The sequence below is a fragment of the Caenorhabditis briggsae genome (genome assembly GCF_000004555.2).
Source record: "Caenorhabditis briggsae complete genome, chrV, whole genome shotgun sequence".
NCBI classification, from domain to species: domain Eukaryota; kingdom Metazoa; phylum Nematoda; class Chromadorea; order Rhabditida; family Rhabditidae; genus Caenorhabditis; species Caenorhabditis briggsae.
The window spans coordinates 13,996,390-14,012,704 of NC_013488.2; the positions used below are offsets into that span (position 1 = coordinate 13,996,390).

At 40.4% G+C, this 16,315-nt stretch overlaps 2 protein-coding genes across 2 annotated transcripts; both read right to left on the reverse strand.

The window, feature by feature from the left end:
- Positions 1 to 1,862: 1,862 nt before the first annotated feature.
- Positions 1,863 to 10,987, reverse strand: Cbr-unc-41 (the record flags this gene model as incomplete). Its single annotated transcript, XM_002637619.1, has 12 exons — positions 1,863 to 1,992; positions 2,188 to 2,333; positions 2,379 to 3,011; positions 3,055 to 4,116; positions 4,170 to 4,916; positions 5,129 to 5,256; positions 5,526 to 6,473; positions 6,520 to 6,784; positions 6,908 to 6,952; positions 7,759 to 7,913; positions 10,216 to 10,282; positions 10,328 to 10,987. The coding sequence occupies 12 exons, from the start codon at positions 10,985 to 10,987 to the stop codon at positions 1,863 to 1,865; spliced, it is 4,986 nt and encodes a 1,661-aa protein (XP_002637665.1).
- A 3,323-nt stretch (positions 10,988 to 14,310) lies between these two features.
- Positions 14,311 to 15,989, reverse strand: Cbr-ruvb-1 (the record flags this gene model as incomplete). The annotated part of the gene is made up of 5 exons (XM_002637620.1): positions 14,311 to 14,415; positions 14,469 to 14,926; positions 14,976 to 15,687; positions 15,785 to 15,880; positions 15,924 to 15,989. The coding sequence occupies 5 exons, from the start codon at positions 15,987 to 15,989 to the stop codon at positions 14,311 to 14,313; spliced, it is 1,437 nt and encodes a 478-aa protein (XP_002637666.1).
- Between the last annotated feature and the right edge of the window lie 326 nt (positions 15,990 to 16,315).

Sequence of the window (16,315 nt, forward strand, 5' to 3'; positions counted from 1 at the left end):
TGCATGTGCTCCACCCACTCGTATAGTACCAGCACATCCGCCTTATGTGGGGGCGTATATAATTGGCAAGACTTTGGTTGAGATGGATAGTGAGTGACTGTGGCTTCGTTCGACGACGACGACGCAAACATATTTTCGTGTGGCTATGTGTATGTGTATGTGTGAGTGAGTGGACCGATGAGAGGACGGCAGGAGAGCTAGAATGCAGCCGCCGCAATATTATTGCTCCTTTTCTCCTCCTCTTCTCGATTTGCCATTCTTGCCACGGCGCAGACTCAATTTTTTCCAGCGAACGTTTTTTGGGATGCCTAGAGGAAGAAGATGAAAAATGTCGTAGGAAAAGGTCTCATGAAATAGGATGGTGGATATTTATTTATTGTTTTTGGGTGGATCCGAAGAAGGGTTCTATAGTCAGTCTTCTGACAGCATAAGGGAGATCATACATTTCAGAAAAGCTATTCAAGTTGTCAATACTATAGGAAGATGAACCCAGTTTCAAAAAGTGGTTCGAAAACAAAGACCTAGTGAGCCTCAACAAAATATGAAGTTCAAGAGTCCAAAACCCGTTAGCAATAGATGATACATACATTTTTCGCAACGACTACAATCCTGCCGTGCGTATAGAATCAATGTTTACTGGGTTTCGCATACCAACTGACTTTGCGCGCACACGTGAGAGCATTGAGCAGTACCGGAAAATAATGTGCGCCTGATTATTTATACCACAGGGAAGGCGGCAAACTTTTAGGATCACTATCGTTTCGTGATTGGAAACAAAAGTGCATCTTCAGATACCATGAGTTCAAAATTGTAAAGCGCACAGTGGGATATCGAAAACATGTCAACTGATAAAATGTTTGTGATGTCATGATAAACAATTTATCAGTTGACAACTTTTTCGTATCTTTGACAGGAGCCGAGATAAATTGGCACAAATCTAGGAGTTCTTCTTCTACAGGTTTTACGGTGTTCATGAACAGTTCCTGAAAGAATCAGATCGATACAACTCGATCCGAAAATGTCACTCTGACTGAAAATTCTCGACAAACATGCATAGCAGTTCCTCTATGTGTTTTTGTGTATGTGTTTGTGCGTGCGCAGGCAGTCAACGCAGAGCTCCTCAAATGAAATCGTCGGGGCGGCGGCGGGCGGGACGACGACGACGCATGAATGAGCCGATGAGGTGTACGTTTTCCGTTTTTTTTTTCTTTCTCGCGCGTTGTGGAGCTCACACTTGGATCCGTACAAACCCGGCATTTACTCGAGAATAAATTGTGTATGTATGTGTAGAGATATCAGAATGGAAACGACTAGAAACTATGGTCAGGATGGTTTAAGATTAGAAAAGAAAGTGGACAAAACATATATTCGAAATTCCGATCATACAAGCTTTTCAAGGAGTTGAACTTGTAGGACGAGTATTGAAGGTGCGGCGCCGCTACCAGCTGAGCCACGAGCACGAGCGAGCGCAAGATAGTTGTACGCAGAGTGAACACTAAACACTGTACGTCATCACGTCAGAATGCATACCCTAAAAAGATCCATTAAGAAGATTAGTAAGCTGACTCATATCAATGATCATTGAATTATTGTATCCTTTCTTTAACAGGAAGTGATTATATATTGTATCGATATTAATATTTATTTTTTAAAAATTAAAAAAATTCTAAGATTTATTGATCCATAGATTATTGCGAGAATGAATGAGATCACAATGTGAAGCTATTCGGGAAGATTTCAAGTGAACAAAAGAGCATCGGAAGACATTTGGAGTACAATAAAAATAAATTACTAGCAAGCTACTTTGAATAATTTAGAAAAAAAACGATTGGCAACTTCTTACAATAAATAAATTAAATAGATTAATATCCATAATTTTTCATATCAATTTGTATAATTGGCATTTTATGGCTATCAGGTTCGTCATCTGAACTTGAGTCATCACGACGATTTGAACCTCCCATCTCGGCTTCGTTGAAGTCGATTCGATAACTGGAAATGTTTCAGATTTAGGTGATTATTCTACAAAGGAAAGTGAGAATGGCGGAAAACTGCTAGTCGCCGGCGGACCGTCGACGACTCATCGACGGACATTCTTATCACTGTGAATAGAGTCACAGTTGACCTCGAAGGAAACTACGCATAAAATTCAGAATCTATTTTTTCATCTCGTTAAAAAAGAATTACCCTTGTTGAACATCTGGAGCTTGTGTTGTTGGATTGAAAGCTGGTTGATGGAGTTCTGGTACTGGAGCAGCAGCGGCTTCTGGATTTACAGAAGGATCAGCCATGTCAAGATCAAGATCGGCACATTGAACATAATCGATTTCAACCTTAAATTTAAATCATTATTTTGCTCACTGGAAAACACTAGTTACCTTGTACTGATATTTGGCCACATATCTGACGAACTTCTCTACTCTATCACTATCTTCATGTTGTTCTACAGATACTGATCGGACTACGGTATTCGATACAGTGGCCAAGGGCATCGTGAAATCGACGTCGCATCTTGGAAGGAATTCTTCTGGCATCAAATCGAACGATGATAGCTCAAACCGACATTTCAATAAATGAGACTTGTATGCAGCGTGATGTTTCTCTGGAAGTCTTGGAATCCTCCAGACCAAAGATCGGTAGACGTGCTCGTATTTTGCTTCTCCAATAGCACATTCAATCAGATTCGGCTCACTGGCCTGGACTGCTCCCAGAAGTCTGTCCTTGAGGTTCTTCACTTTTCCGGGTCTCAATTTCTTCGAGTGAATCGATCCAACTCCCCAATGGCGTTCTTCTCGGAACAGATAAATCCATGCTTCAGGAATTGGGAATCTGATGGCAATATCTTCACATGGAATGTTTCTTCTTTCATCTGATCCACGAGTTCTTTGTATTTGAGCTGCTGCCATAGCTTCAAGTCTGATCTCGACTTTGGATCCAGCAATTTTCATGATCGCTTTCACAGTCATTGCCTTTTCACGATTTCTTGGTGGACGGACACGGAAACGCATGATCTGAAATTAAAAATTAGAAAATATTAAAAAGTTTGAAAAGAACCTCAAAGAAGCAGCCATCCGGCGGACTGAATGAGATCACTTGCTCTTTATCAAACTCAGGCTTGTTAACAATCGAATGGAATTCTAATGCTTCAAATCGAATCCATCTCTCAGTGTACATTGGAAGAATGTCTTTCCTTCTTACTATTTCTTTTCCTTGACGTCTTCTGTCATTCAATCCAACCTCCAGAAGTGGTGACCCAGTAAGGAATGCCAAACAGAACAATCGAACTCTTGCTCTTTGATCCGACAACACTCCTTCTTTATCAACAAATGCTGAATATTCATCGTAGCAGTGAATCTGTACTTCATCCTGTTTGTAGACTGGTTTTGCAGTTCTGGTGATTTTGCATTTGAACAGAAGATCTTCAACAGTGGTGACAAAACTCTGGAGATGAGAAGCATTGAGAGAACCGAACTTGAGAAGTACGGTACATTGAGCAGAATGCTCCAGAGGTAAGCCATATTTTGTGATGTGACCATCAACTAGACGACTGATTTGTCCCGGTCGAATTCCCACTTTCTCCTTGTAAACTACGAATTGCAATTTCACGGTATGAATCTTTCCATACACATCGTATGCTTGCAAAGTTGTATCGGATAGAGAATATGTGGCTTGAAGAAGGAGCTCTTGGATTGGTTGAGCATCTTTTTTGTCGTTATAAACATATAAAGTCAATCCGTGAAGACGAACATAACAAGGTTTCCAGCATCGTTCAGCCATGAAGGACTTCTTTTTTATCGGATGCCGAACCATCAGATCCCAACCATCTCCTTCGAATTTTGGAAGGAAATCAGTAAGTGGTTGAGAATCATCTTCATCGTACAAAGGTGTTGGTGTATCGAGTCCAGTGAGTTCTTCACACTTGAAATCATCTTCAAATGCATTCGGTCGCTGACTAATTGGACTTCCACCTTCTGGAGTGGGAGTGGAAAGTGTTGGAGACTGACGTCCATTGTAGAAGTCGTCGTCGTTTTCAGCATTTGCTGCAGCCTGTTCTGCTTTCGCCTTGGCCATGGCTACCACTTCTTCTACAGCTACAACAGCGAACGGATCGTAGCTCTGGAAATAGTTTCAACGGTGAAATTTAAAATCACTGGTTACTTGTAGCTTACCTCATCTATTAATGCAGCTTGTTGTGGAGCAAATGGATCTGCTACGAAGCTAGATCTTTTCTCAGAGCTTGCAGTTGTCGTTACAAATGGATCGTCAGATGGTTCTCTGACGACTCCTCCCTCATTCGAAGCATCTTTATTAGAGAAGAATCCAGATTCACTCGGAGGTAACATCGGTTCGGAACTCTCAAAGTCAGCCCATGCGGGAGCAGAAAGAATTGGGTCATCTGGAGCATGATCTCCTTTTGGATTTGGAGCAACACATTCTTTATCAGCAAGATGAGCGGGGAGCTCAAGAGAACCTCCAGAATCTTGTTGCACGTCTTTTATGGAACTTCTTTTTCTTGGAGGAATCGCAGACGCTGAGTCGACTCTTCGGATTTCTGGAGACTTTTTGATTTCGTTCACAGGAACCATTTCTGGAGCTTTCCAATCTCCCATATCGCTTCTCATACTGGCCATTTTCATTGCCAACTCTTGAGCAGCTCTATCCATTGCATCCTCTTCATCTGGATCATAAGTTGGTGACGCAGCTTTTTTACCTTGTTGCTTCAATTTCTTCTTCTGCATCTTTTCCATCTTCTTCTCTTCGGTAAGCCTTTGAATTTCTTTTTGAGTCGCTTCATTGACAAAACCTTGAGATCCTCCGACATTTGCCAAATAGCTTTCATCCTTGATATCGTTGGCAGCAGAAGTTTCTTCCAAGTTTTTCAAAGTGCTCTCGGTAGACTTCACGGCAGTACTGACCTGAAAAAATTTCAAAAAAAGGCTCATGATTGCTTTTATCCTCAGTGAACTAATAGGTACAGGTCTGTGCAACAATTTCATTGCCTAGGAGGTGAACTCGCGGGCGGCAGCACGACAAGCGCGCCTTCCCCCACTTCACCACCGAAAGACAGCGGCAAGAGAAGAGGAAATGGCATAGAAGAAGAGGGGCGAGTGTGTGGCTGTGTGTGTACCTTTTCTGTCATTCGTTTGAACTGCGCCCATGCGTCTTCTTCTGGTTCTGGTTCTTTCGTTTTTTCCTTTTTCGCTGGAGCCGGTCTTGGTGGAGGTGGACGAGCAGCTGGTGGTGGTCGTGGAGGAGCTTTAATTAAAAGAACTTTCTTTTTGTTCATTAGAGTACCGTCAACCTTTTAATAGTACGCTCTCTTAACTTTCTACTTTAAGCTCATTTATCTCGTTTCCTGTGAAAGGTATGCAAAAGTAGTCAACTATTGAAATATTTCTGATATTATGATAAACAAGTTATTAGTTGGCAACTTTTTCATATCTTTCACAGCAACCGAGATAAATTGGCTCAAGGATAATAGTAAGAGGGCCCGTCTCAGGTTTTACAGTAACTCTATCTCTTACCTGCTGCCTCTGATGCTACTTCCTCTTCCTTCTTTGGAGCTGCTGGTCTTGCTGGAGGAGATCTCGCTGGCGAAGAGACTGGCTGTGGAGCTTCTGGTGTTGGAGAGAGCTCTTGAACAGGAACAACAGCCGGTGCAGGTTCTTCGTGTCCCTGTCCTGCAGAATCCCATCCGAATGGATCTGGTTGTTGTGGCGCTTGTTTGAATAATGGCTCAATTGGAGCTACTGGTCGTGGAGGTGCTTCTTCAATAGATGTTGGTTGTTGCTCGGTTGGATATTGAGAATAATCGTACTCCTGTCCTTGATAAGCCGCCTCCTGTTGGTATTGCTCTTGCCCTTGGTAATAGGCAGTATTCTGGTCATATCCATCGTATCCTTGATAAGCATCTCCATATCCAGCATACGCGCTCTCTGTACCGTTCTGTTCAAATTCTGGCGCTGCTGCTGCTGAAGTTGTTTCATCAGATGCTCCAACTCCTTCATGATGATAATCACCTTGTTGCTCATATCCATATCCAGAAGTATAAGCAGCTTCTGCAGTTGCAGCTGTTTCTCCGTATGGCTGTTGTCCATTGGCCTCATCGTATGCTTTACAAGCAGCTAAATAACCTTCGTAACCTCCATAGGCAGAATAATCGTACTCTTGAGATGGATCGGTTGCTACTGCTGCAGCAGCATATGCTTGCTGATCCTGATAGGTCTGTTGTTCTTGGTAAGCTTCCCCTTGTCCTGGATATGCTTGAGCTGAATAACTGGGGTCTTGATAAGACTGATAGTCTGTTTGATCATATCCAGCATGTTCTTGCTGGTAAGTAGCTGCCGCATTTTGATCGTATTCTGCGTATGCAGCAGCTTGTGCTTCGTATCCAGATTGATCGTAGGTTTCTTCTGGAGCCACGTAGTTCGGGTCATACTCCCATTCTTGAGTCTCATAGTTCCAGATGTATCCTGAATTGAAATTTAATTATCGATTTTACAAAAGTAAAAACCTTACCCGGGTATGCGTTTGGATCATAAGCTACTTCTTGTCCTTCTTGCTCATAAGATTGTGGGGCGGCTTCTTCTGAAGGCTGAGCAACTGGTTCTTGCGCATCTTCCACTTTCTCCTCCGTTTTCTCAGTTGATTCAACCATCGATTCTGTCATCACTTTCTTTATCTGCTGCCTTGCTTCATCCATATCTTCAGAGAATGTCGGCAAATCGTCGTCTTCTTCTTCCTCGACTACTTTCGGCTCTTTTGGTACGTTGTCGTGGAAAGCCTTGAAAAAACATATGAAAAAGAAAGGAATTGGAAGAAGGCGTGAAAAAAGGGCGGTAATCCGATCGGCTCAGATTTCGTAGAAAAGTAGATGGAAATGAAAAAGGAAAATGAGCTTACTAACCCCTTGATGTGGTGCATCTGGAGACGTTATTTCGACGGTTGGAGGCTGAAAATGGGAGAATGAGAAGGGTTTGAGAGAACAGAGCAGTGCTTACTGAAGCATCTCGTGAGGAAAAATCTATACTAAATTCTCAAGGGACTACTGTGGCCTAGCCACTGCATCTGCTAGTCCGCGAGAAGAAGCTCTTCTCAAATTGATTAATTTACTTTTGAAAATTGTTTTATTGGGCAATTACCATATTTGCAACGGGCCGAGTTGGGCCCGTCCAAGTATTTTCAATGCCCTCCCCGGGTTTTCAGAACATTTTTGTCTTAAAAAAAATTTTTTTTCGGGATCCATAGAAAAAAACTTGACAAATTTTTGCCCATATTTTTGCTCGCGAAGAACGGAGTGTCATAATTTTTTTAAAGAAAATTTTCTGAAATTTCAAATATGTTTTTGAATGAAAAAAGCCCTAAAGATCACCGGCCCGGCCAGGCCCACAGGTCGATTCCTGATTTTTCAATTATGCCAAAAATACATCATGGCGATTGCCTAATTTTTCTCAATTTTGAATATTGGAAAAAAAACTGTTCGATGATTTCTGCTGAAGAATGCAAAAGGTTTTTGAAAACCATAAAATCTGTAACAGAGGGACCCCCACAATGGCAAGTTTGAATTAATTTATCTCTGTTCCTATGCAAGATATCAAAAATGTGTCAACTGACAAAACATTCCTGAAAATATGATATACAATTTATCAGTTGGCAACATTTTTATCTCTTTGATAGGAACCGAGATAAACTGGCTCATACTTGTGTGGGACGCTTCTATTAAAGGTTTTGTAGTGATTTTTCGTTTTTCTCACTCACTTTTGCATGGAATCCCAACTTTTTTTTCGTTTTTTCGGCTTCTTTTGCCTCTTTCTCTTTTTCTGTGACATCATCGTTCTTTGCGGTTTGCTCTGCTTCTTCCTTTTCTTTTTTCTCTTCCTGAAGTGCTTTTTCTTCAGCTTGTTCCATTTTGTCTGCAAGCGAAAAAGTTGTGATTGAGGTCTTAATTTTGACTTTTTTCCCACCCGAATAAATTTGAGTGAGCTATAGAATGAAAAAAGCAATAGTTTGCAGAAGCGGAAAAAGTGAAAAGTAGATGCTATAGAAAATGGAGAGGAAGACGTGAATTATGCGCCGGTGTGTGTCTCCTCCTGCACTTGATGCACAAATTAGGGGCCAACGCTTCCGTTGTAGCTTCTCTCTGCCTCCGAAGGGACCCCATCACCAGGTTACAAATGACATCATTTAGAAAGGGATATGTATAGAAAATGGAATCAAAATCCAATTTTTATGAGAACGTTTTGTGCTTGTGAGTGGGGACGAAATATAAGAGAAAAACATGTTATGACATGTTGTTATGTATAAGAAATGGATGGAAAAGAATAGGAAGGAAAATAAGTGAGCAGTTGAGATTCAAGTTTCCCAATGAGTAATGAGTTTCTGAGAAATAGGGGGATCTATTTTTAATGAGCAAGCTCGTATGGATCTGTCAAAGATCATTTAGGAGGGAGTCATTATAAATTCCAAAAGGAACTTTGATATGAATTTTTCATTTCAGGAGGAAGGAATTCGAAGAACGAATTTTTTGAGAAACGATATATAGAACGAAATAACTTTCTCGGAATCCGGACAACTAAAAAAAATCACGGAACATAGAAAACGGGAACAGGAACAAGGAATAAGATGGAAGCCGGAATTCGAATATTTCTGTAGAAATCGATGTTAGGATTTTTAAATTATCTTTAAGAAAACTAACTTCCAAAACGTTAACTTCGAATAATTTCAAATTACCGTGTTTCCTTTGTAGTCCGCCCAAACAATTTTGTCAACTTTGTGCTCAATTATCTCGATTCCTGTGAAAGATAAAAAATTTCTAGACTGAAAAATTATTTATCATACTATCACTAATATTTTATCAGTTGACATTTTTGAGATCTTTCACAGGGATCAAGAAAATTGAGCTCAAAGTTGACAGTGTGGTTAGGCTTCTACTAGAAGAACTTATAATTTTCGACAGGTGTTTTTCTAACAACGCGAACTCTTTTTTAGACGGTTCCAACCATTAAAACCACCTGGTCGTGTGCATAAACTATGAGAAAAGTATAAAAATAAAGGCATAAAAGTAAAAAGAGAAACTCTTCTTCCACTCCACACACCACCTCCTGCTTCTAAATCGCTGCTGTTTCAATTCACCGACGGCTTCCCCCCTCTCTACTTTTGCCGCTTCTCCTCCTCCAAAGCACATCTATTCCTTTTTCAGAATATGTGAATAGAGAGTATGAATATGAGAGAGCCGCAGAGAAAGAAGAGTTCCGACCCTCAAAACGCCTATGATTGATCAAATGAGTTTGGTATGTCAGAGGAGAGGCAGAGCAGCAAGTAAATACATATATGTAAAGCAGGGGGCGACAAAGAAGACAAGAAGACGACAGGGATTAGAGGATTGAGGAGCAAGTATTTTTATGGGGAGAAGACGAACAGGCTGAGAAGTTGAAAAAGAAGAAAAAGGAATAAAACGCGCTGAGAATGAAAGGAAAAAGTCGTTCGAGCAGATGAAGTTTGCTAATTGGGGGCTCTAGGAGCTAAGAAGTGACAGGAAAAGGATGGAGGAGCAGGATCTAGGAATTACATTTTACTTTTGAAAATCGTATGAAATCGGATTTCGAAGACACTTAACTGGAAAATTGTTACTCCATAATTACTCTGATAATGGTAGAAATCTTGGTTTTACTCAAAATCAATTTGGAATCTTTTGCAGCAACTGATATACCGCATTTGCTCTAACAGAAGCCTACACAAACCGTCAACTTTAAGCTCAATTATCTCGATTCCTGTAAAAGATATCAAAGATTTGTTAACTAACAAAATATTTATGATATTCTGATAAACAATTCATCAGTTAACAACTTATCCATATCTTGAACAAGAATCGAAAGAAATTTGATCAAAGTTAATGAGTGAAAAGATAGGGTCCTCCTATTATGAAATAGAAAGCCCACTGATTTTCTGGTATTTCCGATTCCAAAACTCTTGAAAAATGACTTTTAGCAGAACTTCTTATAAATGGAAAAATAAGTTTCTAATGGTTTTTGAGCTCTTCCTAAAAATGGATTCATTTTTTGCTCCTCCCTTTCCTTTTTCCCCGATCAAATCCGAATTTCTCTCTCTTCAATATCCGCTCGATTTCTCTTAACGATGCTCGTTAACGATCTACGCCCAAGCATGTTAAAGGCACATCCTAATGACCAATTTTACGAGATTTCTTTTTCAACGAACCTTCCATATCCGCAAAATTCTCCCATTCGATACTCGACCGTCGATGAACAACTGGAGCTGGCGGAGCCTGGAAATAAAAAATTATGAAATGCGTTCTATTAGAAACACCTACCTTATCCTTATATTGTGGATTTTCATCCAGAATGTCTCCTTCGTAATCATGTAGTGGAGTCGTCCTTCCAGAACTACTCATCCTTCGTCCACCACCTCCAGGAATCTGATTTTGCATGGATTCGTAGAACTCTGTGTATGACATATTCTCCGTTTTCCTTCTTCTGTTTGGAATCGAGACTTTTATCTTTTCAGAATCCGCCGGTGCTGTATCATTTGATCCATCCACACTTCCAGCGAAAAATGCAATTCCATCCAGAACACAAGCAGATGTTGGAGTCGTTGGTCTTTTCCTAATCTTCTGATCGTAAGCATGCCTTAATTCTTCAGCAGTTTCTGCGAAATTCAGACTCTTTGGAGGGGTAACGACTGGTTCTGCGGACGCTGCAAACACCTGTTCCACCTCTGCATCATCGTCTTCATCTCTTATCAAACTTTTGTGCAATTCCTGTTCTTGTTCAGAATGTCCGGGACCAGGAACAGCCATCTTATACTTCTGAGTTTCTCCTAATTGTGGATCCACTTTTTCTGGCTTCACTTCGATTATAGTGTCATTTGTATCTGAAGTCTTCATACTGACATTCTCAATCATATCAATATCCAGAGAAGCTGGTAACTCTGGTGGTCCCTCGTCTTCGATAGATTGGGTAAATGATCTCATTGCCCTCATCGATGCCGCCCGTTCTGATGATGACTGTTTTGATTCGTCGGTTAGGCGAAAGGCGTTCCGACCCCCATGCGGGTCGAAATCGCCGTCACGCCACGACATAAGTTTCTGGAACAAATAAGACATTGATGAATGGAATAGACAAAAAGGATAAATTAGAGAAAGGATTTTTTAAAAACTGCACGACATAGACTGAACGGCATCAAATTGATTAGAGATTTCAAGTTGTCAACTGATATCGTGTTAAATTGGTTTTCCTAAAATTTAAGCACTTAAAAAGTCATTAATATTTATTTCAGGAACCAAAAACCATTGATATCTCTTCAAGGGACCGATTAGATAGACGACTGTAATTAAAAGTAGCATAAAGTACCGTAAACACTCTATTAGAACGCCCTCAAGTCATCAACTTAGAACTGATATATCTAATTCCCTGTGAAGGATATCAAAAGGAAGCCAACAGACAAAATGTTTATCGCAATATTACTAACATTTTATCAGTTTACCTAATTTTTTATATTTTCAATGGCAACCGAGATAATTCAGCTCAAAGTTTATAGTTAGAGAGCTTTCCTATTACAGGTTCTACGGGATACAGTGGTAAATTGCCGTACTTTTTGGTATCTTTCACAAAACCGAGATAAATTGGCTTACAGTTAAAAGTAACGATAATTGGAAATGGACGAGAACAGCAGCAGATGACCTCAAAATCTGTGATAAAACTAAAAACTAAAAACTTTTCAAGTTTTAAGCTTATTGGTTCAATTTGCCCAAACATGTTACTCTAGAGAAACTAATTAGACCCTCCCTCCCACTAATTAAAGTGAGTAAACAGTTACTGTAGCTACTAGAGAAATCATACTTTGAAACTACCTGCTACCAAAACTCATATACTTTACGTCAGCGAAACAAAAAAAAACTAGAAGAAGAAAAAGCAGAAGAACGAGACGAAAAATTGGTGTGTCAACAACTGGAAACTCGATACGCATTGACTATGTAGGGGGGTAGGAGCTTCGTACCCGAAAACCCATCGTATCCTGATGAAGACAGAAGAGAAAGAAGAAGACATTGATTTTCAGATTATCCATTCCTTTTTCCTTCTCCTCTTCTCCCCAAAATCTACCCATCAATCTGCCCTGTCTGGGACCTTTCCGCTATTACCCCAAAAGACTCAATGCATAAAATGTGAAGAAAACCGAGGGTGGGTGGGAAGAAGAATACGTAGAGTCAGCCACGATTATGGGAAAGGAGAATGGGAAATAGAAGGAAAATGGTGAAAAAGAAGTAAGAAGAGGAGGAGGGAAATTTCGAAATAAGGAATCTCAAAAAGAAGGATCCTCTTCTCAAGTGGATGTCAGATGAGATGTACATCATCGTGATGAATGAAGATTTTTGTGGATATGTTGAATCCATTCGAGCACCAGCTGTCAAATGTGCATTCAGGTGAAAATTTGAATATTTAGAGTTTGTAAAGATAGGTTACTGTAGATTATATCTTTGTATACCAGTTTAAGCTTCTGGAAATAAGCTCTAAAATAGAACGCCATCCTTAACTTTTAATTTTGAGCCAATTTATCTCGGTTCCTTGTCAAAGATAAGTAAGTGGTCAATTAACAAACTTGTTTTGGTTTTATGATAAACATTTTGTTAGTTGACCGCTTTTTGATAACTTGCATAGGAATTGAGATAAATTGGCTCGAATTCGACAGTTGGAGGTGACGTTCTATTACAGGTTCTACGATAGTTATTTCGGTTTCTGTGAAAGATATCAAAAAGTGTTCAACTGACAAAACATTTTTGATCTTATGATAAACATTTCATCAATTGACAACTTTTTGATATCTTTTGCAGGAAATGAGATAATTTAGCTCAAAGTTGAATGCGGGCAAAGCTCTATTTGAGTGCGGTAAGTTTAATTATTCGGCTACTGTAACCTTCTAATTTTCAAGGTTTTTAACACTTTGATCCGTCGAAAAACAACTAACTTCAAAAAATTAGTTCATGGCCTCCTTTGCAAAGAAAATTCTAGGGAAAATCCGTTTGTAGTCGCCCCGTCCAAAACGTCCAGCACACCGAATTGGTAGTATATATGGCTCGTACATTCAATTATATGGACACGACAACACCAGAAAAACGGCAGCAAGAAAGAAAAAAAGGAAACGACGAGTGAACTGAAATATCTCATTTTCCTCCCTTTCTTTTTCTCGAAATCTGTTTTTGACGTTTTGTGATGGGTGGAGTCTTCATAAGTTCATTCAAAAACTGACACCTAAAAACCTCGCGGGCGGCGTTTACGAAGCCCGCCTTCAAATCCGATGTTTGAAATTTAGTGAGATTTTCTGTACCATCTCTAGAATCTATTTTCCACCAAAAAATCGAACTCAATTGCGAAAATCGCTCAAAAGAGCCAAAATTCTGAAGTATTACGTATTTTTTGCAGCGCCGCTTAGTATTTGAAAGCTGTTTTAAAAATAACGGCTCTCAAATTTTCAGGTGCCAGTTTTTTATTCAACAAAATAGACAATGCTATCTCATCATAGGCGCTTAAAAGTGCAAAACTGAATTGGGATCATCCACTAATCCCGACATAATCCAGTGCTAAAAATTGCAGATTTTCAGAAATCGAAAAATTGATAGATGAAACGAACTAGGCACACTTTGAACGGGGAACGAGAATGGAAACGAGAAATAAACTGAAAAGAAAAGTTTGCAAAAATCGAGTGTAGCGGTCGCTCGCTCGCCCCGGGGAGCCGGAGGAAAAGCGCTCCCAGAAGACGTTTGTCTTCTCCTTCTTCTTCGCCCTCTTCTTTCCTTTTTCCTTCTTCTTCGTTTTTCTTCTACTTCTTTTTCTTCTTCTAGAGCCTGGATGGGAAGAAGGAGGGGATAGAGTGAAAGGGCTCTGTCGGAATCGATAGAGAAACGGGAAAAATGTGAAACGCTGCGTCGACGACGACGGAAGAAGAAGCACAAGAGAAGACGTATTACGAATTGGCGGGGTCCCTCACTCTATTTTTTTTGTCTGCATTGCGTCGAGCGCACTCTGCACTTCTTCCGCTTTGATGAATCTTTTACTGAACTCAGGGAACGTTTTTTTTTCCAAAAGAAGAAGAATAAACCAAAACAAAGTGTGAACAAAATTGAGGATCTATGTCAAAGTGGAGAGGGCAACGGGATGTCCCGAAATGGGGTGAATTGGGGAGGGGAAGATGTAGATGAATGGGAACAGTTGTGCCATAAACTAAAGATATGAGATTGAGAATTTAAACAATGAATGAGAAAATGATGAGAAGGATCCGGGAACAGTTAGAAACTAGAAATTATTTGCTATTCTTTTCCGCCAGTCTCTTCTGGGCCTCCTCCGCTTTCAGCAACGACTCGCTACGATCCATGAAGAGCTTGGTGCACCGTTCGACATCTCCCAACTGAAAAATACATATTTCGCTTCCTGTTAAAATTAAAAAATAAGACAACTCACATCAATGATTTCTCTTCCACATGTCTGCGCACAAAGACGAGCTGGAGCAATTAACTGCAATGCATATCTCAACGACTTTTCTGAGCCAACTCTGCTCAACAAGTCGAACGCCTTCTCGTCAAATTGTACGTTTTCAGCTTCAGTACGATGTGCCAGAATCTTGCGGACATCTTCTTCGTTGTACTTCATCGTGGGAATGATCATCAGTCGATCGAGCATCTCTGGTGGAATTCCGTGCGGTGCTTTGTCGTCGAGTCCGCGAACAGTAGTAGTACCCCGATTAGTGGCGAACACAACAACTGGAGCCATCGGAGATTCAAGAGCACGGTAGAGATAGGTGAAACATTCCACGTCAAGCATATGGACTTCATCGATGAAGAGAACTCCTGGCATCAACTCAGCGACTCCACTTTCGATGTACTCGTTCACTACTTTGTTGATTTCCGATCGGAGACGATCTGTAACAGAATGAACGGGTCTATATAGATAAATCATTGCCTATCTTACCAGTGACTTCAGTTTTCTTTGGTGCCATTAGCTGAGAAACGATGTTGGTTACATCTCCTTGACGGCCTTGTGGACGGGAATTCGCCAGATCCAAATCATGCAATGACACGTTTTGCACAATATCCTTTGACTTTCTGACATCTCCTTTCGGCATTGGAACAAACTCATCAGCTTCCAAATCGAATTCGGAAGCATACACATCACATCTGCCAACTCTTTTTACGATACCCGAGTTAGCTTCGATGTAGATAACGTCGCCGACTTCAACACGCTGTTTCAGAATCGAATCATAGATACTTGGATCCAATTTCAGCTGCTTGCTTCCTTTTGCTGTCTTCAGACCGATAAGGAGATGAGAGATGGTTTTTCCAAGACCAGAGCTTTCTGATGTTTCAACTGGAGTCAATTCTGTGACCTCTCCTTCGTAGACATCCTTCGTTTCCTTGACTCTCAAACCAATAGCTCTTCTGAAGCTTCTCATCAGCACTTCAGTCTTTTTGACTTCACTGGAGAAAACTTCACTGGCAACAAGTGGAACGAATGGAACACCGTCTCCCAGTTCGTGAGACATTGCCAAAGCAATTGCTGTTTTTCCGGTCGCCGGTGGTCCAGCTAGAAGAACTGCTCTGCCAGCCATACTCTTCATTCGGATCATGTCGACGATGATGGAAGCGGCAGTTCTTGCGGCGATTTGTCCAACGAATCCAGCTCCCTAAAATTGTTTTTTTTTTCAGAATTGAAATTGATGATTTTAACACTATAATCTAGTGACTAGATTACTCAGATGCACGATATTTTTGAACACTCACCTCAGGAAGAGCTTCATTTGTTTCTGTATCAATTCCGAGTCCTTTAACGTGACTGTGGGCAGCAATCCGTTTGATCTGTTTGGGAGTTGGTTTAACCTAAAAAGCACAATGGTATAAAACTAAATACCAGCCTACTAACCTCTTCGATCGGCGCCAAACGGGAAGAAGAAGTTCCATTGGTGGGTTCATCGATTTCCATATCCATTTTAACTGAAAATTTCAAGTTAAGACTAGAAGAAACACAAAAAGTCTTTTTAGGAGGCAAAACTAGAATTCGAAATTTATTGTGTAGTCGCTTGATTTGACGCACAATTGCGGACTAAAGGAAAAAGGCGGCACCGAATAAAAAATGCATTTGAACGCGTTTTTAGGTTGAGAAACATTCAAGCGTTTCAGTATCTTACGTTAAAAAATGAAGCACCTTAAATTTTATCAGGAAAACAAGGAAATATGTCAAAAAAAAGTAAAAACCGAATTTTTGTACTTTCGCTCTGAAACCAACAAGATGAAAATGTGTCATGCGCCTTTAAG